At 47.8% G+C, this 22,184-nt stretch overlaps 9 protein-coding genes across 9 annotated transcripts; 7 read left to right on the forward strand and 2 right to left on the reverse strand.

Moving 5' to 3' along the window:
* Positions 1–403: 403 nt before the first annotated feature.
* On the reverse strand, positions 404–3,810 carry N7471_002755 (uncharacterized protein; the record flags this gene model as incomplete). Its single annotated transcript, XM_057275475.1, has 20 exons — positions 404–472; positions 526–748; positions 810–839; positions 891–1,041; positions 1,096–1,160; positions 1,216–1,346; positions 1,405–1,429; positions 1,479–1,581; positions 1,632–1,674; positions 1,724–1,767; positions 1,818–2,203; positions 2,254–2,376; positions 2,441–2,525; positions 2,582–2,631; positions 2,688–2,846; positions 2,895–3,000; positions 3,053–3,108; positions 3,160–3,170; positions 3,227–3,389; positions 3,449–3,810. The coding sequence occupies 20 exons, from the start codon at positions 3,808–3,810 to the stop codon at positions 404–406; spliced, it is 2,385 nt and encodes a 794-aa protein (XP_057140113.1).
* Positions 3,811–4,606: 796 nt separating this feature from the next.
* On the forward strand, positions 4,607–6,295 carry N7471_002756 (uncharacterized protein; the record flags this gene model as incomplete). The annotated part of the gene is made up of 1 exon (XM_057275476.1): positions 4,607–6,295. One exon carries the CDS (start codon positions 4,607–4,609, stop codon positions 6,293–6,295), a length of 1,689 nt encoding a protein of 562 aa, XP_057140114.1.
* Positions 6,296–7,665: 1,370 nt separating this feature from the next.
* N7471_002757 (uncharacterized protein) lies at positions 7,666–8,205 on the forward strand. The gene is made up of 3 exons (XM_057275477.1): positions 7,666–7,770; positions 7,829–8,012; positions 8,070–8,205. The coding sequence occupies exons 1-3, from the start codon at positions 7,756–7,758 to the stop codon at positions 8,084–8,086; spliced, it is 216 nt and encodes a 71-aa protein (XP_057140115.1). The 5' UTR covers positions 7,666–7,755; the 3' UTR covers positions 8,087–8,205.
* Positions 8,206–10,543: 2,338 nt separating this feature from the next.
* Positions 10,544–13,478, forward strand: N7471_002758 (putative DUF221 domain protein; the record flags this gene model as incomplete). Its single annotated transcript, XM_057275478.1, has 2 exons — positions 10,544–10,630; positions 10,683–13,478. 2 exons carry the CDS (start codon positions 10,544–10,546, stop codon positions 13,476–13,478), a joined length of 2,883 nt encoding a protein of 960 aa, XP_057140116.1.
* Positions 13,479–14,514: 1,036 nt separating this feature from the next.
* On the forward strand, positions 14,515–15,032 carry N7471_002759 (uncharacterized protein; the record flags this gene model as incomplete). The annotated part of the gene is made up of 2 exons (XM_057275479.1): positions 14,515–14,580; positions 14,664–15,032. 2 exons carry the CDS (start codon positions 14,515–14,517, stop codon positions 15,030–15,032), a joined length of 435 nt encoding a protein of 144 aa, XP_057140117.1.
* A 630-nt stretch (positions 15,033–15,662) lies between these two features.
* N7471_002760 (heme-dependent oxidative N-demethylase family protein) lies at positions 15,663–16,890 on the forward strand (the record flags this gene model as incomplete). Its single annotated transcript, XM_057275480.1, has 3 exons — positions 15,663–15,834; positions 15,923–16,605; positions 16,660–16,890. 3 exons carry the CDS (start codon positions 15,663–15,665, stop codon positions 16,888–16,890), a joined length of 1,086 nt encoding a protein of 361 aa, XP_057140118.1.
* A 149-nt stretch (positions 16,891–17,039) lies between these two features.
* N7471_002761 (homoserine dehydrogenase) lies at positions 17,040–18,220 on the reverse strand (the record flags this gene model as incomplete). Its single annotated transcript, XM_057275481.1, has 2 exons — positions 17,040–18,118; positions 18,187–18,220. The coding sequence occupies 2 exons, from the start codon at positions 18,218–18,220 to the stop codon at positions 17,040–17,042; spliced, it is 1,113 nt and encodes a 370-aa protein (XP_057140119.1).
* A 1,509-nt stretch (positions 18,221–19,729) lies between these two features.
* Positions 19,730–20,596, forward strand: N7471_002762 (uncharacterized protein; the record flags this gene model as incomplete). Its single annotated transcript, XM_057275482.1, has 1 exon — positions 19,730–20,596. The coding sequence occupies one exon, from the start codon at positions 19,730–19,732 to the stop codon at positions 20,594–20,596; it is 867 nt and encodes a 288-aa protein (XP_057140120.1).
* A 247-nt stretch (positions 20,597–20,843) lies between these two features.
* N7471_002763 (CCDC174 family protein) lies at positions 20,844–22,064 on the forward strand (the record flags this gene model as incomplete). Its single annotated transcript, XM_057275483.1, has 1 exon — positions 20,844–22,064. The coding sequence occupies one exon, from the start codon at positions 20,844–20,846 to the stop codon at positions 22,062–22,064; it is 1,221 nt and encodes a 406-aa protein (XP_057140121.1).
* Between the last annotated feature and the right edge of the window lie 120 nt (positions 22,065–22,184).

The raw sequence follows: 22,184 nt of genomic DNA on the forward strand, positions 1-22,184 counted from the left end.
TAAGAGTAAGAGGAGGTTGGGATGCGGAGATCGTCTAGGGGCGACCCTTCCAAGGTTGCAACTAAGCTCTCGAGTTGATACCCAAATTCTGTTTGAGGCTGGGTTTCACCCCCGATCACGCCCCTTTTTTTGTACAAATTCTTTTAAGTCTTTTAGTTATTTTAGGGTACTGTTTATTTTTCAGGGAATACTATTGACATGCATATAAATGCTACTGTGACCACGTCACCACCTGGCTATGTGCAACCGTGGGGAACTATTAACGGGGGTCATTAGCCACGATCACGTGGGACAAGGTACTATAAATATCCCGAGGTTAGGGGACTATTCATCAACATCAAATCTGCATTTATAAAAAGATCATTTCCAAAAAAAAGCATACTTGATGTAAGTAGTGAGAAAATCACCATTTCTCTGGTCCAAAAGTCTCCCCATCTGCGACAGTCTTTCGAATTGCAGTATAGAGAGAGTCCTATGTTCCACATTAGGACCCACGTCAATAAATGTCGGGATATAGTTACGTACCATGGTCTCGTAAGGGGCTAAATTTCCCCACCACTGGGGTATCGAGACATTCGGTAGAATAATCGCGAAGAAAATAACAATGGTGGACAGAATGAGGCCCGAGTCAAGTCCTGCAGCGGTGATATAGTTGTAAGTATGCCACCAACCGCCCCACCGGCGTCGAATCCAGTAGTTGAAGATGAGGCCAAAGATAACCCAAGAAGAGAAACTCAATGGAGTAGCCCTGTAAAATGATCAGTAACAGGTAACCGTGAATAACAGCGTCAGGAATGTGGTGGACTTACGGAGGCAACCAGGCCATAGCACCCAGCATCCTGTTGATACTATTAGCATATTCCATCAAAGGATGATCTTCGATGACTTACACAGGTGCGTTTAGGAACCTGAGTTTAGACCGAGGGAACAATCTTATCAAGACATAGAATACCACCGGAAGAAGAGCGCCGATTAGCCAGAACCATTGTATTTGCGCGTACATGGCACCCGGTCCAAACATGCGCTGTGGGCCAATGACACCTAAATAAATAGTCAGTAATATGTCGATGTGTACTTGACACAGAGAAAACTGACCCCACACAATGCTGGATGAAAAGAATGCTCTTCCGTTCGGGCACGTAAAATGACCTGACTGGGTACTATTCCCACAGGTGGTTAATACATGTTCTCTTTCCAAAGATGTGCATGACATACGGTGTGCAAACTTCATCAATATTGCCTAAAGTCCAATTCATGACTGCAATCTGAACAATACTTGCCCATATTGTGGCAACAACTTGACACATGAAGGTGACGCGGGGTGGCACTTTCATATAATGAGCCAGCTGTTGTTGAAGAAGAGTCAACAATCTAGTTCACTGACATGGAGAGGAAGATTCTTACTTTGAGATCCGCACAATATACTTGACTATTAATAAGGTCAGCCTTCATTCTAGAAAGAGAGGATTGATCCTTACGCTTGTCCTAAGGTGATGGTGCTAAAGACTTTAAACACCATGACCCCAATCGGCTTTCCTGGGATCATGAAACCTGCCAAAAATGGCGATAAAACATTGAGCGCTGTATAAATTAGTGTTGCACACATACAAAAGGCTCGAGACCGCACGTACAAAGCGTAATATTGGTGATGCCGAGAATCATGCAAGTCGGAATCTGTTGTTTGAGTCAGAAAGAACCACCCAGTGCTCATGAAACAACATACTATAAAGACCACAGCAAGAATAATGGAGACAAAAAAGGCCCACCCTGTGTATTTGGTCAGATTTGATCATCAGACCCAGAGGAGCATCACATACAAGGAAGCTGCGAATCATACGCCAGAATGCCTGCAAGCCCTAACGCGATTGAGAACAGGAATAGTGCCGCATACCACCAGTCAGGTGCTTCTTTGTACTTCTTCATCATAGTAAGATGAATATCGGGTTCCTGCTCCCGAGAAGCCCTGAATTGATGCCATATCTCCTTTCGATGGAAGAGAATAACATGTACAATAGCTGCTGTAAGGGCCGCAAACGACAGTCCATAGTTCAAAGCAAAGGTTGGAGCCAGGAACATGGGTGAGTATGCCTTGTATTTTTTCTCATCAAAAGAGAAACCAGAACCTAGGATTTTGGTTACATTGTAGGCCTTTTGCGTGTTATCATAGGTGCTGGACGTGTTGATAGGGAGATAGGCGGAGTACCTATACTGCTGTCAGCTTCGAAATGAGTCTGGTCAGATGTTGCAGCATACAAAGCCCCAGAGTAAGAGATCCCGATTGTGGTGATGATCACAAAAACAAAAAGCCCGATGAGGGTGTTGACAAGAGCATGGACAGGTGCCAAGAGTGGATCTCCGAGATATGCAGAAACGTAGCTGGTTATAATTAGCGTTGCATCCTTCCAGCAGTTCTGCGATTGACAGGAACTATAAATCTTACGTCCAATCAAATGTGATAGGAATGAGGGAGAGTCCTGTAAAGCCCCCGAACAACTGGTTCAAAACCACATTGTTGGGTCGGATCCCTATAGGCAAAAGGAGTTAGCGCAGTCAGGAATGAAACGAGTCAACGGGACCTTACAGGTGACAAAAGCAAACACAGAGAGTCCTTGCCATAGAACTCCGGGTACCCTGCAGTTCGAAGAAATTAGCATACGTAGTTCAGATTGGAATGATAGAAGCCTTACCAATACCAGACAAAAGCCCCAATTGTCACATATAGAAAATATCGGTAGCGTGAGATACTCCATCCGTGGGTCTCTGATTCATCCGAGGAGCTCCAGTCGTGAAGAGCATAAAACAAGGACGTGTTCGCGAATTGACTGGGCCACATCATAGCAGCGGGCCTTGACATAGTGAGTATGTGGCAATCTTGGCAGATAATTCCAACTTACCAGACTAGGAAACGGCGGAAAATACCTGCCAGTGACATACCAACTACCTGACTGCTCAAAGCGAATAAAAGTTGGAATCCCCATCCAAGTTCCATATTATAGAGTGCTAAGAGAGTGTGTTAGACCGATATTGAATTAGCGAAAGAGATATCACTTACGCTTTGCTTTCAATGCCAAGAGGGCGTCTGTACAATAAGCATAGCCGATCGACACACTATATATTGCTTAGCATTCATATCAAAGCTTATAATCAAAATTCACCCACTTTGCCATGATCTGGAAACAAAAGGTCAGCGTTATTAATTTTCGAGAATCAACCTCTAAAAGCTTACTGTGATGACTGCATGCTCTTTGATAGTGAAAGGCCCGGTGTTCAACGTCCATTCCACTCCAAACGTATTGAACTTCCGAGTCGGCATTGTCTTAGCCCACAAACAACCCATTGGATAAACCAGCAACTGCACGACGATAGCGGGGAACGAGATAGCAGGACTCCTAATGCACGATAGGTAAACCATATCCTACTCGAAGGCTGGATCGGAATCAAAGCCCACCTCATGCTCAGAAACATGTTGAGTCCACTTCCAAGAGTAGTGAAAAGCATGCCCAGCACCCACGCGCGCACGGTGTTTGCAACTTCTCCGCCATCTGTGTTGCGCACCGCGGCACGAACAGACTCATATTGGGACTCCTGGGCAAGAGTCTTTTCTAACTCGGCAGCCTTTTCCTGATCACCTGTCTTGACTGCCTCGTTAATAGCATCGATCTTCTCCTGTGGTAAATTTGGATCCCACTGGTGCGAGAGTTGGACTTTACGTAACTCTTGGATCGTATTGGTTACTGACTTGTCATTGTCGTTTGGTATGTCGAGTTGGGACGGGTCAAGGCCATCCGTGACATGCAGATGCGAACCCATTCTGCAACAAAGGGCAGCAAGTAACCTGATTTGGATTCAACTGAGTAATTGAGTTAGAGTTGAAAGCCTCTAGACATGAAAGTAGGGCTGGCGGAAGGAATAAACACAAAAAGAGAGAGACTATCAAAACAAATAGCCGAGAGGCCTGTACTCCGTATAAGGCGCCGAGTATGCTTGATCTCTCTTATCTAAACTTGGCAATGGCTATACTACTAAACCTATGTAGGTATGTATGTAGACAAGTTCAACCCGGGCCGGGTCCCCATGCCGGTCCAGCCCTTAAAAGGATAAGTTTCTCAAAAAGCAATGTAGCTTTTGATTCATTTCCCCGCATTCCAACACTAAGTTATCCCTAGTCCCCCTTGCTATCATCCCATCGAGATAACAAGGTACCTGCTTTAGGTATAAGTGCGGAGAAAGACCACGCAGCTTTGGGGCTAGCTTAGTCCACGCGATATGAACGAAAACTCAACCATACGGACTGACCAGCGACAGGAGATATAATGTCGGAGACACCACCCGATGTAGTAACTTATGGTAGGACCAATTTATTTTAATTAAGTGTTACGATAGTATATGTTGTAGGTTCTAATTTACCCGCAAGCCTATCTTTTTATTTTTCAATCTGGGGTTAGTCCAGTCCCAGGAAAGAGCTGCTTCTCCACAACACATCTCTGCTTGTTCTCATTTCCTGCCTTTGAAACTCAATTCCAGGCAAAATAATATAATTAAAAAGAAAACACGCAAACTCATCTGTGTTCGAACGAAACAGAGTGACAGCCGGATTCTGCCTGTCATGGTATCTGTCACGTCACGAAGGGGCATCGCCATCCAGCGTGCACAAGCCGACACAATGCGCGACAGGATTGAGCGCATAACTGAGGACCTCAAAGATATCAAGGAATTTTTCCCCATCAAAATATCTCCGAGAAGGACGCAGAAGTTACGCGAATTCCTTACATCTGAACTCGACTCACTCCGCGACCAACCCTTTGATCTTTATGATCAGCAAGGGAAGGTAGATTATCTTCTCGTGAGAAACTACCTAGAAAGGCAGCTCCGCGAGTTGGAACTCGACTGTAAACAGGATGCAAAGACCGCACTGCTTCTACCATTTTCAGACACGCTGCTGGAGCTGTGTGAGGCCCGTGCTATGGTAGTGTCGATGAATGCGAAAAATGCTGCCCAGAAGCTTGTTGAATCCCAGTCTCAAATTGCAGCCGTGATAGATATGGTCAAGAACGACTCGACCAAGATCCGGATGGAGAAAACAATTGCGTTTAGAGCGGCGAGAAACATAGACTCATTGCACGACAACCTGAAAGAATGGTTCGAATTCTACAAAGGCTATGATCCGTCTTTCAACTGGTGGGTGTCACATCCATATGGGGTTGTGGAAAAGGGCCTGAAAGATGTTTCAGCAAGTATCCGAGAGAACTTGGCTGGTATCCGCCCAGGCAACGAAGATGCGATAGTGGGAGACCCTATCGGTCGAGAGGGTTTGCTTAGCGAGCTTCTGGGTGAAATGATTGCCTACACACCAGAAGAACTAATCTCGATCGGAGAGAAGGAGTTCAAATGGTGTGTTGGTGAACTGAAGAAGGCATCACACAGCATGGGGTTCCAGGACAACTGGAACCAAGCCCTAGAAGAAGTCAAGAATGACTTTGTCGAGCCTGGAAAACAAACCGAGTTAGTCCGAGATCTCACGATGGAAGCAATCTCCTTTGTCGAAGATCACCAACTCGTCACCGTTCCACCGGTTGCCAAGGAAAACTGGCAGATGTTTATGATGTCGCCCGAGCGCCAGAAAGTAAACCCTTTCTTCCTCGGAGGCGACTGTATCATTGTCTCATATCCAACGGACCAGATGGACCATGAAGCCAAGCTGATGGGGATGCGCGGGAACAACATCCATTTCTCCCGCGCCACGGTGTTCCATGAGATGATACCTGGACACCATTTGCAGATGCACATGATTGCGAGATACAGACCCTACCGCCGCCTATTTGACACGCCGTTTTGGATTGAAGGATGGGCTCTGTATTGGGAGTTCATTCTGTGGAATGACGAGCGGTTCAAAAAGACGCCGCAGAACCGGATCGGGATGCTGTTTTGGCGGCTTCATCGATGCGCCCGAATTATATTCTCTATCAAGTTTCATCTTGGCCAGATGGCTCCTCAGGAGTGCATTGATCTACTCGTCGATCAAGTCGGACACGAACGAGCCACTGCAGAAGGAGAAGTGAGGCGATCACTGAATGGCGATTATTCACCGTTATATCAGGCCGGGTACATGCTGGGTGCGTTGCAAATATATGCTTTGCGAAAGGAGACTGTCGAGACGGGGCATCTTCCCGAGAAGGAATTTCATGACCGGTTTTTGAAGGAGAATTGTATGCCAATAGAGTTGGCGCGAGCCTTGATGCAAGATCAACCGTTATCGCGTGAGCACAAACCGTCTTGGAAATTCTATTCCTTATAAAATCTATTTCATGGCTGTGAACAGCATTAGGAGAAACAAATGAGGATATTATTGTCTATCTCCAATGAGCCCACCTGACGAAAGCATGAACTACCTATACTGTTTTGTCTAGTGGCTCCCGGGCCTCACTCTTGAACGCCAGTATCGCCCCAGATTTTGTGCCGAAATCTTAGTGACTTCTCTACCAAGATAGACTACAATAATCGAATTCCTCCTAACTGGGAAATCTAGTAACTGGAAAGAAATACAAATAAATAAATGTTTTGACCTCGGTGACTACCAATGAGTCCAACAGGTTCGAGTCCATGTTTCATTGTCATTGGTGGATTCAGATACCGGGTGAACTAACTCGCCGAACTGACCTCGGCTCGGGACCTTGCGCTTCCAAAGGTCTAGACAAGACATTGTTTGGAGATGCATATATTCTCCAGATGAGCTACGTCATATGTCCATACAACAAGCTTGGGCCTAATCATGTATGACCTGCATAGGTCGGAAAGGCCCATGGTGGCTATACAGTGTACGCATCAAAATCGGTATTCAGCCCCGCAGTCGTGTATGCTAACCTTGGAAGTTAGCCACATCGTTGATCTAGGCTTTGTTAGTGACAGATTCACTTTGAGAGATCTTTTCTTCCAGAAAGTACCTAGGTAAGAACTTTTTTTTAATAAGCACATGTAACTCCTTTCTTCCATCATTAAAACAATAAAGAACAAACAAAAATAAGTTTTGAATCTAATTGATAGATAGATAGATAGTGTTTGCTCTTTGCACAATATCAACTTCAATTTGCCTCAATCATAAGTCTGGTGCATACCAAACATCGTTTATTCCCCATAAACCACGATCATGACAACATAATATTCCATGGAACCCTAGAATCTGCTCGGGCCAACTATTCTCCAGGGCTACACCTGGGAAGTTGCATTGTTGGGGTAAAGGTTCAATACGTCATGCCCAGATTTGTGGGTCCGGGAACAATCGAATATCCTGGCAATGGCCTCTCAAGTTTGAAGAACTACGATTGTATGGAAGAAAATGGAATTTTTTTGGCTTTGTCCATGAGCCGCAAACCATGTTCACATGGTGCAATTGTTGTAGATCTAAATGTTTGTTTTCTCTACATGCATATATGGTGATGTCAGAAAGGTCAGAAAGGCTATAATTGTAAAGTGTGGATAGAGCTGGGGTTACAGCCACCAAGCTTCCAAGATTTTAAATGGGCAAACTTGGCGTGTATGTGACCTGAAGGGTTGGAAACTGGGCTTGTTCCCGGGGCTAGGTACGGGCCTTTTCATCAATGACGTCATGACATCATTGCCCCTGCCCAGAACAATATAAATAAGCCTTCTATTTCCCCAGCTCAACTTATTCTTCAACACTCATCTTCCACTATTCCAAACAACCCTTTCAAACAAACCTTTTCAAACAAACCACCTTTTCCAACTCTCAAATCCACAATGGAGTCCGTCAAGGTTCGTGATCAAACCATCTCTCTTGCTTGCCCTATCAGTGACTAACAAAACATTACAGCAAGCCGCTAAGTACGTCAGCGAGACCGTCCAGGGCACTGGAGCTGAGGCTTCCAAGGAGGCCAACAAGAACGTCGCTAAGAGCAGCGACGCCAACGTCTCCACCCGCGCCAGCGCTGCCAAGGACGCACTTGGTGACAAGAAGGACGAGTTCTCCCACAACACCAAGGCTGATGTCCACAAGGGTAAGCTGAAACCATTGAACAAAGCTGCTTAAGAGAATAGTGCTAACAATCTTCCAGAGGCTGCCAAGAACTAAAGTGCCAGAACTCTAGCCGCTTGTTCTGTACACCACCTAGGTGGAATTCCTGTCTTTTGACGATTTTGACGATGTAAATAGCGAACAATACCATCTACTTCACAACGTTTACAAAGAGACTTGTATATCGTAACAATATACACTGTGTAGTAGAAATTTATGAAGCACACATGAGACATACACCGTTTAGAAGGTATACGGAAGAAACCATTGACATGTGATGTTGGCACAATTGTTAGGGAAATGATAAAACAAGATACAATTTGAAGTTTCAGAACTTACCCATAAGAGTTGAGACACCACTCCGTTTTGCTGCATGGCATCTTGTGGAAACATCGATACATATACGAAAGACGCATTTAGAATACGCTGTAGCATACGCTTCTTCTTCTTCTTCTTCTTCTTCTTCTTCTTCTTCTTCTTCAGGTTCAACTGAGACTGAATATAACCAGCATTCTCACCGGAGTCCAACCATCTTACGTACAGACATTGCCTATGTGTCCTTTTTTAAGCTATTTCCTGAAGTTCTTCAGCGGGAACTACTCAATCATCAATCCCACCGCGAGATATTTGGTTACTGCGTCAAGGTAAGGGAGATTTCTTGGCTTTGGATTGAAGTAAAAGAGAAGACTCCAATATAACTACACAAGAATATTCGGCCGCTTATAAGAGAAGACGAAGGCACCTTTCAGCTATTGGCCATAGACTGGATATGGTGGGTGCTTGTTCTAGTATTGTTGGGTGGTCGGTGCGGCTAGACTCATTATTAGAGCGGAATGCACGAATCAGAGTCGGGACTCCTAGGCTCTTACCAGTCTTACGATAAGAGACTTCATCTCTGTAAGTAGCCTTGAGTGTGCGTTGTCAGAATGTGGTTTATGGTATGAACCTCCGCGATCCTTGATCGCCCCGCTCAGCTGCTCCCGTCAGAATAGCCGGGTCTAGCCTTCCCAAGTAATTGGCTCAAAAACACGAAGAAAACATCAACTCGGGCTTATGACCATCTGCCAAGGTGAGAAGGTCATCTATTTCCAATCCTAGATTATTCTAAATTGTCATATGACTGAATATATAAACGGCGAGAAAACCGCCCACTCCTTTTTAGATTCAATCTCGCAGGACTTTTGCATCCAATTTAAACCTACCAACAAGAGATCTATTTATTAAGGCCCAGAGTACTCTGTATATCTACAGGCTCTCTTACTACACCGTGCTAGGCAAATATCCTATGTATAGCTAATGTCATACCCCCTCCAGGGCTACTCTCCTCCTTCCCCAACACGATGTGCTATAACATGATATCATATACCTGCGGTCACACCCTCAAGTTGCAATCGACAATATGCTCATGTGACGAGAGGGGCTCGAATATGACCTCAAGCTTCAAGTGCAAAACATCATGCACGGGGTCTTGAAAATGATCACCATTCTTGGCCGCGCGGGAGCCTTGTGTTCGTGCGCCACAATACCCTGGAGTATTGAAGGGTCGACGAATGGGTTTTGTTCGAAGGGTAGTATTTCATATACTACCAAATCTTATAGAGCGGATATTATCTCCGTTGCTGTCAGAAACCTTCATGGGGTGTTTAATGGGGAGGAATCGAATAGTAAACCACAGCTATCACATTGACTGTAAGAGGCTATAAAATCGCATACTGCATGGGTAAATTGCCACAGCGGGCCATTGCTATATTTATCTTGGAAATATCAGACTCGTTCACTTACGCTATCTTGTCAACAAGGGCCCTTAAGATTATAGAGGTATTCAGGCACCAATTATGGCCTCAGGCAACAAACCAGAGACAAACCCCTCAAACAACCTTGGAATCCCTGGAGAACATCTCAAACAAGTCCACAAGTGCCACACAACGTACCTAGGTACCTACATGATTCCATGTCTTGTGTCAGTGCTACCTTGGTTCCAACAATCGCAATGTTCCAGATCATTCCTACTAAGGGCAACTGATTGGTGAGCCACTTGACACAGACTGGTGGACTGCCAATGATACGACACTAGATGGGTCAGCGAAGAGTTGAAACGTGTCAGGGGGCCACAGGAACGCCAGTTTGTGTTGACACAACAAAATCTGATCTCCAGAGCCGTGGGAAGTACATCGAATTATACGGAGTACTCTGTCTGAGGGCTTCACATCTGAAGAAAAGTGGCTCGATGTGGGCTCCCATTTCTAACGGCGGAGATCAGCGACGCTAAATCGGCCAAGAGACCAATAACTCCAATGACCCAATTCTAATAATAACCAGTCCAGACCAAACAGAGTCCACCTTTTTTTCTTTCATTCGTGCGCATTATCTTTGTCTCTCCTCTTCTTTTTCCCTTAATTAGATTTTTCCCGTTCCCCTCGTTCTAATCTATTTCCTTTCATCTTCATGCTGGGCTCTTGATTTCCTCCGGCCCCTCGTTCATGCCGGATCGCCACTCGTTTCTGCTTTGACGTTATGGATCTACATCACTTGAGCTTACATGCTCGCACGGATGGGACGGATACTTTCCTCGAGCTTATTGCGAATCCATTTCGCTCTGCAGTAAGTTTACATTGTTTGGGGAGAGAGTGAACACCACTCTGACAATCTACAGTTTACAGTTACTGCTATTTGGGCCTCGTTAGGCACCTCGATCGGCGTCACAGTCCTCCTCGCTCTCCTCTTCTCCCTTGTTCGACCCCGTCACTCGCTTGTCTATGCGCCCAAAGTCAAGCATGCAGACCTCAAACACACTCCGCCCCCGGTGGGCAAGGGCTTCTTCGCCTGGGTCAAACCGGTGATCAATACACGGGAATCGCAGTTGATCGAGACAGTTGGCCTGGACGCCGCAATCTTTCTCCGCTTTACAAAAATGTGCCGCAACATCTTCATCTTTCTCAGCATAATCGGCTGCCTTATCATGATACCGGTCAATGTCACACAGAGCAAGGGTTCTACTGACTCAACGGCGTCTTCCGCCTTCAACATGATGACACCCCTCAACATTACCAACCCCACGGCTATTTGGAGTCAGGTGGTATGCGCCTGGGCTTTTGATCTCATTGTTGTTTTCTTTTTGTGGAGGAACTATCGCGCTGTACGGAACCTGCGGAGGCAATATTTCCAAAGCTCTGAATACCAGCGCAGTCTGCATGCCCGAACCTTGATGATCACGGACATTCCTCCCAATGACCGTAACGACGAAGGCATTCTGCGACTGACTGACCAGGTTAATCCCACCGCGGCCCTCCCGCGAGCTGCTATTGGCCGTAATGTCAGGGATTTGCCGCGGATCATTAAAGAACACGAGGAGGTTGTCCGAGAACTGGAGTCCGTTTTGGCCAAGTACCTTAAGAACCCGGACCGGTTGCCTGCGAAAAGACCTATGCTACGCCCCCCTCGTCGACAACGCAACCAACTCCCCGGCGGGAAAGTGGACGCGATCGATTATCTATCTGTCCGAATTCGCGTCTTGGAAGAGGAAATCAAGCATGGACGGGCGTCGATTGATCGCCGAAACGCGATGCCATACGGCTTTGCCAGCTGGGACAATATCGAGCATGCTCATGCTGTGGCATGGAACTCTCGCCGCAAGCGCCCTGAAGGCACCACTATTGCTCTTGCGCCGCGGCCCAGCGATATCATCTGGGAAAACCTACCACTTACAAAATCAGCACGCAAGTGGAAGCGACTGGTCAATTTTGTCTGGGTGACATGTTTGACACTCGTATGGATTGTTCCTAACGGTCTGATTGCCATTTTCTTGTCCAACCTGTCAAATCTGGGGTTGGTATGGCCGGCGTTCCAGACCTCGCTGTCAGGGAACCCAAACGTTTGGGCTGCTGTCCAGGGTATTGCGTCGCCTGCACTGACTTCGCTCGTGTATCTGGCGCTTCCAATCATCTTCCGTCGACTTTCTATTCAAGGTGGCAGCAAGACTAAAACATCCCGAGAGCGCCACGTGCTGGGGCATCTGTATGCGTTCTTCGTTTTCAACAACCTGATCGTCTTCTCACTCTTCTCGGCTGCTTGGTACTTCGTGTCGTTCGTGGTTGACAAAACCAAGAACCACGAAGACGCTTGGCACGCCATCTTGGAAAGCCGGATGTATGCGAAGTTGGTAAGCGCTCTATGCACGGTGTCACCGTTTTGGGTGACGTATCTTTTGCAGCGTAATCTCGGCGCTGCCATTGATCTTGTGCAGCTGGTTACCATGGCTTGGGTCTGGTTTGCCAAGACGTTCCTCTCACCCACACCCCGACAGGCAATCGAGTGGACCGCACCGCCACCATTCGACTACGCCAGTTACTACAACTATTTCCTCTTCTATGCCACTGTGGCCTTCTGTTTCGCTACATTGCAACCCATTGTACTGCCGGTGACGGCATTGTACTTTGGTGTGGATGCCATGTTGAAGAAGTATCTATTGATGTACGTGTTCGTGACTAAGAATGAGTCCGGTGGTGCGTTTTGGCGAGTATTATTCAATCGCATGATCTTCGCTACTATTCTTGCCAACGTGATTATCGCTCTCGTTGCCAAGTCGAGCGGCACGTGGAACATGGTGTTCTGCGTGGTCCCCCTGCCTTTCTTGATGATTGGCTTCAAGATCTATTGCATGAAGACGTTTGACTCCGATTGTGAGTTCTACAATCGTGCAAACCTAAGCGATGCCGAGGCCTTAGGCGTGCACACCTCCGACAAGAAGGCGTCAGACCGTCTGAACGCCAAGTTCGGACACCCTGCCCTGTACAAACCACTTCTGACACCTATGGTGCACGCCAAGGCCGCCGCGGCACTAAAGGAAATTTACCAGGGTCGTCTGGACCAGGGAGACACGGGCGGCGAGTACTCAGACATCGCAATGAACCCGATGCTCGCGTCCCAGCCCGGCAAGTCTGCCGAACCTGCGCCATTCGAGGTCGTCCCGGAGAACCATCTAGACTTCTCGTACTACAAGGATCGCGCAGACTTCCGAGACGAGTTCGGAGGTGGAATCTACGGCCGGCCCGAGGACCTGATGACAGAGCGCTCGCACACACCCCGCAGTACTCTGCGAGGCGAGTGGTCTCCCGGCTCATCTCGTGCCTCATCACCGGCACCCTCTCTGCCACCAATGCCCCCGCTAAATATGCACAATCACAATGGCTACGAGAATCCCGACCCGACAGGACTGGTCCACCCGGCCTTCCGTGTGCCGCTATCGCGGGGCGACAGTGGCAACTCGGTACCAGGAGCGTACTCAAACACAGACGATGATGATTCAAGGCTACTCAGCCATGCGCAGGTTCCCGCGCAGACGGATATCACGAATCCGCTCGGTCGCTGGCGGACCGGTGGTTATGGACCTGTCGGCCAGGACGAGGAGCCCTCGTACACATCCTACGACGCTTACCGTCCACAGCGGTAAGCTATGATTCGTTCATATTCGGCCTGCCGGGCCAAACATCGGCATTTGTATAGCTTTTTTTGTATTCTAACTTGGCGAACAACATCTCGGGGGAACTCAGCGTCATTTCTAAACACGAATGTCACGATTAAATCTTTTTGTCTGCTTAAGCGGCATATGGAAATCAAAGTATCAAACTTTTCCAAATCCCGTGCTTCTCAATTACTAGTCCAGCTCTTAATTCAACAGCATCCTTCAATCTCCAGAGTTAATTTTGTATGCGTCAACGTAAAAAGGCTAGTACCTTTTTTTGTTTTTACCGGAGGATTATTAACGTTAGATCCCGCGAATTTCCATCCATAGTGCGACCTATTATCCTCTTGCATTACCACATTACATGATGAGCAAGGCTAAGCAGGCCGCAAACCCTACCTTCCACACCCTTATGGTCCTATGAAATAAACAACATTCAAGAAAGGCTACGCATCACGTAGTTGAAGAGAGGATAGCTGTAATTATTATAAATATCAGGCAGTGCTTATGATTATGAGTTTCATGGCATAAGAGCATTAACATAAAGTGGTGGAAGAACAGTGGGATACCGAGTCTGCCATCGCCCGGGAAAAGTATAGTATCTAGACAGACTTGCCTGACGGTACCCTGGGATGTCCGGTCAATCCAAGTCGAGCTGATATATTCTCTGAAAAAACAGTGGAAGATGCTGTTAAGAATCGTAGTTAACCTTGAAATGATGTAGATAGACACCTGAATTGTCAGGCTACAAGCCTCACGTGAGTAGTTATTCAGGGTCCAGCCAATTAGACCGAAGTATCTTAATCGTACTCCAAGCTGAACCAGTGCAATTTGATTCTCTATATTTCATTTACTCGCCAGGAATCTAAATGCTCAACAGACCCTAAAAAAATGAAGCAACCGTGAAAAGGAGGCTGTCAACAGGGGTGGGCCGAGTCGCAGTGCGCCAAAGCACTAACACAGCTCCAACCCACCAGCAACCGTAACCTCCCGAGGCTCACCAGCGCTCCAAATCCACACCAAAATGGCATGGTACTCCATCCTTCCGTCAGAGCTTACCCACCTCGAGACCTGGGCAGCTCGCATCTTCGTGAGTTTCGCCCTCTCCTCTCCGACTTTAGCCCTTAGCCCCTTCCCTATGACGCAGTCGCTGATCTACCCCGGATTCCGCAGTTCTTCCTCGGTCTCATCACTATTGGGCCCTGGGCTTTCCTCGTACTCCTAGACGCAACCATCTGGCTATATCGACTGATCCTTTGGGAGATACCTTGGGTTGGTGGACGAGCACGTGGTCGACAGCGCCCTCGCGCGCCGAGCTTGAATGAATGTCCGGGCGGGCAACGGTGGGCATTTGGACTGCGCGGCGTGGAGACAGATACCGGTGACAACGAGGGGGGAGATCGAGATGATTCTCCAGGGTTGAAGAGGGAGAGAGATCGTGATGACTCTCGTAAGGAGAACGTGAGCCCTGTTGGACAAACATTGAATCCACATTTGAGTGGAGATGGGATCTTGAAACAAAGGAGCTCGGGGCAGATATGACGGGTCCCCTTCCTCGTGAGAAGTGATGATGTTTATGATTTTGTGTTGTTACTTTGTCTCTCGTCTATGGTTTCTATCGTTTTGACTATTGAGCAAGCATACAGTTCTTTTATTGCCCTCGAGTCGCATCGTCGTGCAACACAGCGAGTCTTCCAAGGTTGCATGTGAGAGGAATTATATACATCACGTACATGGCTTATACTACACCGAAGATTGTACGATACTTGCAGAGCATAATCCATCATACAAAGTCTGCCCTAGGTAGTGAGTGGCCAATCTAATAATACCCCAACTATCTTACCTTACGGTGCCAACCCCGCAGGTCCCGAGGTCATCTCGGCCTTATGAGTCAATCAGCAAATATGGACGGGCGGTTCAACCAGTCAAAGTGGAGAGAGATAAGCTTCATGACAAGTTCGCTTTCTCGTGCGGAGTTCATGCGGAGAAGGTGATTGTTCTAAGCATAAAACTCTCTGTTGAGTAAGGATTGTAAACTTCAACAAATTAGATCCACTCCATAGTTATTTGAGCAGGATGGCAGAAGCTCTATACAAACTAGACGTTCATGCACCATGGCCCATATTCTCCAGACACCTCCTCTGTGTTTTTATCGTGGGCTTGTGTGCTGCCATGTGGAGGGTTCGACAATCTCGAAAGGCCAATGCATACGAGAGAACGAAGACAACTTGCTCGGACAATAAGAAATCCCCCATCACACCTCTGGAGGGATTCAATTGGGAGGAGACCGAGCCGCTGCAATTTCGGCCATTCAAAGGAAAAGACAAGTATAACCTGACCATGGGTGAGTCCATCCTCGTCCGATATTATAAAAATGTGCCATATTAAAACACTCGATACATATTCCGACCAGACTAACTAATTCATATTAGCACTTGAAAACCTTGATCCATCAGAGCTCCTCCCGATGGACAAAACATACAAGAACCGACTCGCTCTCCGCAAGTCCGTACTCGACCAGCACCATGACATCGTGGTGGCAATCAACAACGATCAAACCCCAGAAGAAGACGCTCGCATCCGCCCCGCCATTAGCGAACTATACAATTTCGTGCTGGGAACATACCTACCAACCCGATATCCAAGCATGTTTCAACTAAACGCCGAGAGCTCGCTCTTCCAAAACCTGGTAACAGGCGCAACCTGGCCAACAACCCTGTCACCAAAGACACCAGCAATCCAAGCCCTGGAAATCCTGTCCCAGACAGTAGACGATGATTTCCTAATCCTGTTCCCTGAGCTCTCACCCGATAGTGAAGAACAACCGAGATATGTACTGCAGGCATATGCGACCTGTTTCCCATCTGGCTTCAACACTCGCAAGAAACTCGGGTTGCGTTTAGTAGATATTCATGGGCCGGTCCCGCGTTATCAGGAGAGGATTGAGCGCAGTATGGATAAATTCTTTGCGCGCATTGAAGTTGGGAAGTTTGTGAAACGAGTCAATTGGAGTATTACTATTGACACGGGCCTGTTTGCTGCTTTTGGTGGAACACATGCTGTGTCGGGGAAAAAGGAGGAGGCTATTGAGCTCGGGAAATTGAATGTTGATCAGGTATGTTGGCTGCGAGGAAATTGGTTTGATGGAATAATGCTGATATCACTAAAGACTGTTCTCCGATGTGAGCGTCAAACACTGCATCGCCTGCCGGTGTCCAAGGCTCTTGTCTTTACCATCCACACTTATGTTTATCCAGTTAAGCAGATTAAGGATGAGGGTTCTGGTGAGGACCTTGCGAATGCGATAGATGGCTTGAAGAAGGGGAATGTGCCAGAAATGCATACTTATAAGAAGGGAGATGTGTGGGGAGATGCATTGAAGGACTTCCTAAGGGCCTAGACTGCTGCATATGTTGGGGTTCCGTGCAATATCCATAAATGAATTATATAGTAGCTATGACACAAGGCGTGGATCTAAGGAAGGGTGTTTCTTTATACGCCTTGTAAAATTTTGGGTTTTATCTTTTTAGGCCTCCAAGGCTCAGCAAATTAGCGCAGGCGCTCGACAGCCTTGATAAGATCGGCTGAAACACCCATGGCGGTAACGTCGCCACCGGCACCGGCACCCTGGACGATCAGGGGGTTGGCACCGTAGCGCTTGGTGTAGAAGCTGATGATGTTGTCACTACCCTTGAGACCAGCGATGGCGCTGTCCTTATCGAAGTACTGCAGACCGACCTTGACAGCCTTGGCAGCGACATCAATGCTACCAACGTAGCGCACAACCTTGCCCTGTTTCTCAGCGGTGTCCTTGATGTTGGCCATCTGGGCGTCGAACTCAGGAAGACGGGTCATGAACTGAGTAATGCCTTCCGCGGATGAAGGCAGAGATGCGAGCTCAGCGGGGATCAGCGACTCAATGGGGAAAGAATCGGGGCGGGAAACCTCCAGACCAGCAATACGGGCCAGGATGGTCAGCTTGCGTGCAACGTCCATGCCATTCAGGTCATCACGAGGATCCGGCTCGGTGTAGCCCAGCTCCTTAGCCTGGGCGACGACGGCGCTCCACTGCACATCGGAAGATCCTGATGCAGGGGCGAAGTTGTTGAAGAGGAAGGACAGAGTGCCTGAGAACACACCCTCAATGCGGGTAACCTCGTCACCAGTGGCCACCAGGTCCTTCAAGGTCGACAACACGGGCAGGCCGGCGCCGACGGTGCTCTCGTGGTACACAAGGGCCTTACCCTCAGCTGCGGCGGCAAATATATCCTTCCACAGGGACAGGTCATCGGAGAATCCCTTCTTGTTGGGGGTCACCACTGAGATGCCCTTCTTGAGGAATGTGGGGTATTGCCGGGCGAGGCTAATGTCGGAAGTGTTATCGACCAAAATGGCTCGGCCAGGGGCTGAGGCAAGGTATGTGGCAATTTCTTCGGCCTGAAGGGCACCGGTCTTGGTCAGAGATGGTGTAGCAGCAGCTGTGGCCCAGTCAGCGGCAGGGATGGCCGGCGAGTAGGCGGGAGTAGGAGCAAGGAGGGTCTGCGAGGAACGGGCAAGGACGACTAGCTGGGGCGCATTGGGGAGACGGGCAAGCTGTTGGAGGAAGGCAGTGCCAACGCCTCCGACGCCTAATTCATCAAGTCATTAGTATTCAATTGATTCGGACTTTCAAAGCTCAGTGGTGAGGGACACCTACCAATGACACCAAGGTAGATAGGGCTAGCCGACATGATGGTGATGTGATGATTTTTCTTGATTATTTCGATCGGGTTACTTTCTGATGCTCAACCAAGAGTTCAATATCAGATCAAAACTAAAAGAACGATCAATTGAGTCACGGCGCGATCGATTCACCAGAGTAGTGGGGGCGCGGGGCTGCCCCCCAATGGTATCTACATGACCATACAGTACATAATCAAACCAAATCCGGCGTCCCGAGCTCTCGTTATGTGCGACCCGAGACTATAACGTATGGCCCTTTGGAGTACGGAGTATACCTTCCTTTCTTTCTTAGTCTTTCATTCTTAATTGACCTCATTTTATTAATATCTATAGATAGCCATCTACTATATAACAATATACTCACACTATCCCTTTTAGATCTTACTTTACTATTAAAACCCAAACCCGGGTATTAAATCATACTGTAACCAACTCGGCATGGAATAACTAAGCGCCGTTAACCATAAAAATGAACCTTTTCATCCTATACAAATGGAGATATCTCCATGTTTTTGGAGATCAAAAGCTTCATTTTCATTCCTACCTTAGGCTAGCGGAACCAGTGTACCTACCCTCTGAATAATCATCATGTGCTATATATACTAACCTGTACATTGCTTATTAAGGGATCTGTAATAGTAATTCACGTATTTTTATTTTTCTGCCATGCCAAAATAAGGCACCCAGGCATTATAATCAGGCATTCGGCATTGAGCGCTATACACCGTCGTACGCGGGTGACCCTCCGAGGGTCCAACCTCTAGGTAGACTACCCTTAGGGTCGGAAGGTTAGACCCTCGAACCGCCCTAGTAGCGGGGCGGTTCGAGGGTCGTGAGGGTCACCCGCGGGTCACTACCAGGTCTAGTCTACACTCGATCCTATATCATATATATTATTGCCCTAGTTTGTCCTTAAATTAATCGCCTTAATATTATTTTCTAATCTCTAGCACTACGACTATAGGGTTTCTATAGATAAATCAAGGTTATATTTAGAGAAGAGTATACCTATTTTATAGTGAAATGATCGATACGGCAATTCGAAAGTTAGTATAGAATTATCCGATAAGATAAATCTAGTAAAGAAGGACGGGAAAGTATCTTAGTAAGATCATCTATAAACGTTTATATATCATAGAAGAAAACTTAAAAGGCCGCATCCAAATATGGCCCGGACCTCTTCATAACTCTATTCTCGCCCACGTTGATATAAACTTGAGCCAAAGAAGTATGGGCTAGTATATATGCCGCACAAGCCATAGCATGGTACCAAAGAAGTAGCGATTACTGCCGCTGTCGTGAGACAAAAAAACTCTTCCGGCTGCGGACTTCTTCCGGGATGATCGTTGCCCATGTTGGATAAAATGTAGAATACTACCGTACCTAGGTAATGCCCAGGCCCGGGGTGCGCTCACAATGAGGTAAGCCACCTAGGTAACTGCCTAGGTAGGCGTAACTATTCCTCGTGGGCATTTACATCTTCTATGAATCCCATCACAAAGAAAAAAGAAAAGAAAATGGCTATACGTCGCTCTTGCTCTGCCGAACATCATGTTAGGCGTAGTTTCCTCGAGGATATGCCGCTATCAATCAAGAGGTATCGATATCGAGGGAAGGAGCACTTACTTTACATTACAGATCTGGAATTTGATTGCTTCCAACGTTCGAAGAATGATCCTCGATCTACAAACGCTCCTTCCGAGTATATCTTGTTCCAGATCGACGGCGATACCTTTGCACGCGATTTCCTCGACCCGACCGTCAACGACATCCCCTCGATTTCCGCGTTTGACACCGACGAGAATCTTGTTTTAATCAAAATGCATTCCCCAGAGCATGCCCACGCGGCTGATACATTCGCATCCAAAGTTATGAACAAGATACGCGATATGGGCCTTGAAACGCAAATACAGAGATTCCCAGGCACAACGATAACCGCTGGCAATAGAGGAAAACAGGCGGATCAAGGCTGGGGTCCCATCCATCCCCCACCAGGCTATGACCGAAAGCCAACAGTAGTGCTCGAGGTCACAGTATCTGAATCTCAAGCCAAGCTGGAGCGTGACGTCCAATTTTGGTTGGATCCGGCCCAAGGTAATGCAAATATCGCTTTGACCCTCAAGATTAACAGAAAAAGACCCGTCGTAACTATCGAAAAATGGCAATGGGACGGAGCAAATGGTCGAACGCAAAGGGTTCAGCGTATCGAAATTGCCGAGAGCCCCAGCGGCGACCGTATTACTGTCTCCAATGCACCATTGATAATCCCATTCGAGTTACTCATGAGACGGACAAGGTCTTCTCCCGCTGAAGTTGATATTATCATCGACGTGCAAGACCTTGAGGAGATTGCAGACGGAATCTGGATTATCCAAGAGTTCTGAAGGGGCCTTCCTGCATTGCTTACTCAGCATAAACCCCCGGACCAAAGTGGCTTTTGCGCATCATTGTTGACCCGAACATCGGCCTTAGTCATCAAGACTGGTGGCAGAAAATGAAATCGAAGATTTGGCGGTGTATATTGGCCCATCGGGCTTATCGATAAGGCCTCGGTGGGATTGTACCTATGGACGTGGAACTTCTGAGAGACCGACAACTTCTTGACATTACGCACATACCATTCACATTACCATGCCTGCTGATCAGGACTCCCTCTACGGGCAACCCCGTTCAAAAAAGAACAAAAATGAACAAACCACCTCCTCAAGCCTCGCCTTCACCTCTCAGCTCTCTTCACTCATCGCCCAAGATGCGACCTACGGTTCGTCGCGCGGGCGCCACCGTCCCTCCAAGAATCCGAAGTCAGATATCTTTTCAAAGCACAACAAAGGCACTCAGAAGCGCGCAGCAGCCGATCTTGCAGATGACAACAGGGCCGTCAAGCAAGTCCACAGGAGCACCCAGGACATTGGCTCCGTCGACGCCAACACGCTGGGCCGGTCTCGACGCCGCATGCAGGAAAAAGCGCGTCTTTACGAAGATATGAAGAAGGGACTGCATCTAGCTGGTGATAGTGATGATGATGACATGCCGGTTGATCCATCCGACCCGGACGCCTACCTAGCCCGACTACGACGCAAGGAGAAAGACGTATTGGTTGATTTCGATCTCAAGCACGCAAACGAGGAGCCGCTCAAGCAAGATGAGTCCGATGACGACAATGCATCCGTTGTTTCTTACGAAGACGAATTTGGCCGTTCTCGCCGTGGCACTCGCGCCGAAGCCGCCGAAGCTTCTCGCGCCAAGGATGAAGAAGAAGGTGGCAAAGCTGCCCAGGAACGCTGGCGCCCTGCTCGTCCTGCCAATTTGATTTACGGAGAGGCTATTCAAACTGAAGCCTTCAATCCCGATGCCAACATTGCGTCGCATATGTCCCATCTCGCTGCTCGTCGTGACCGCTCGCCTACCCCGCCAGAGAAGAAGCATTACGATGCCGAAGCAGAGGTTCGCAACCGTGGAACTGGATTCTATACCTTTTCCACCGACGAGGAAGAGCGCAATCAACAGATGGAAGAACTCCGAACTTTGCGGGAGGAGACTATTCTCAAGCGGAAAACGGACGAGGAACGGATGGCTGAGCGCAAGGCTCATTTAGAGTGGCGGACCAAAAGAATCAAGGAAATTCAGGAGGAAAGGGCGGAGAGATGGCGCCTGGAGGACCTTGAAGCCGAACGCAACCCTAAGCCAAAAACAACACCTCCACCTAAACCACCCCCCACAAAATGGTTATACCCCGAGTCCGACCCCCCGTATGACCGAACTAAATGCCCACTGTGGCGACGGTACGTGGCTATGGTTTATCCTGACCCAGATGATATCAAGGACGCCGAAAAGGACAAGGACACTTCCTAGGTTTCTTTAACGGTGTTTCGCGGTGGCCAAGTGATGCCTCATCCACCTTTCCATCGCATTTACCCGCGCTTTGATTGGCAATGTGCTTTCTGCTTTCTACTTTGCGTTTTCTTTTTGTAT

This window comes from Penicillium samsonianum, assembly GCF_028829775.1.
Source record: "Penicillium samsonianum strain IBT 33392 chromosome Unknown utg000002l_segment0_segment0, whole genome shotgun sequence".
NCBI lineage: Eukaryota > Fungi > Ascomycota > Eurotiomycetes > Eurotiales > Aspergillaceae > Penicillium > Penicillium samsonianum.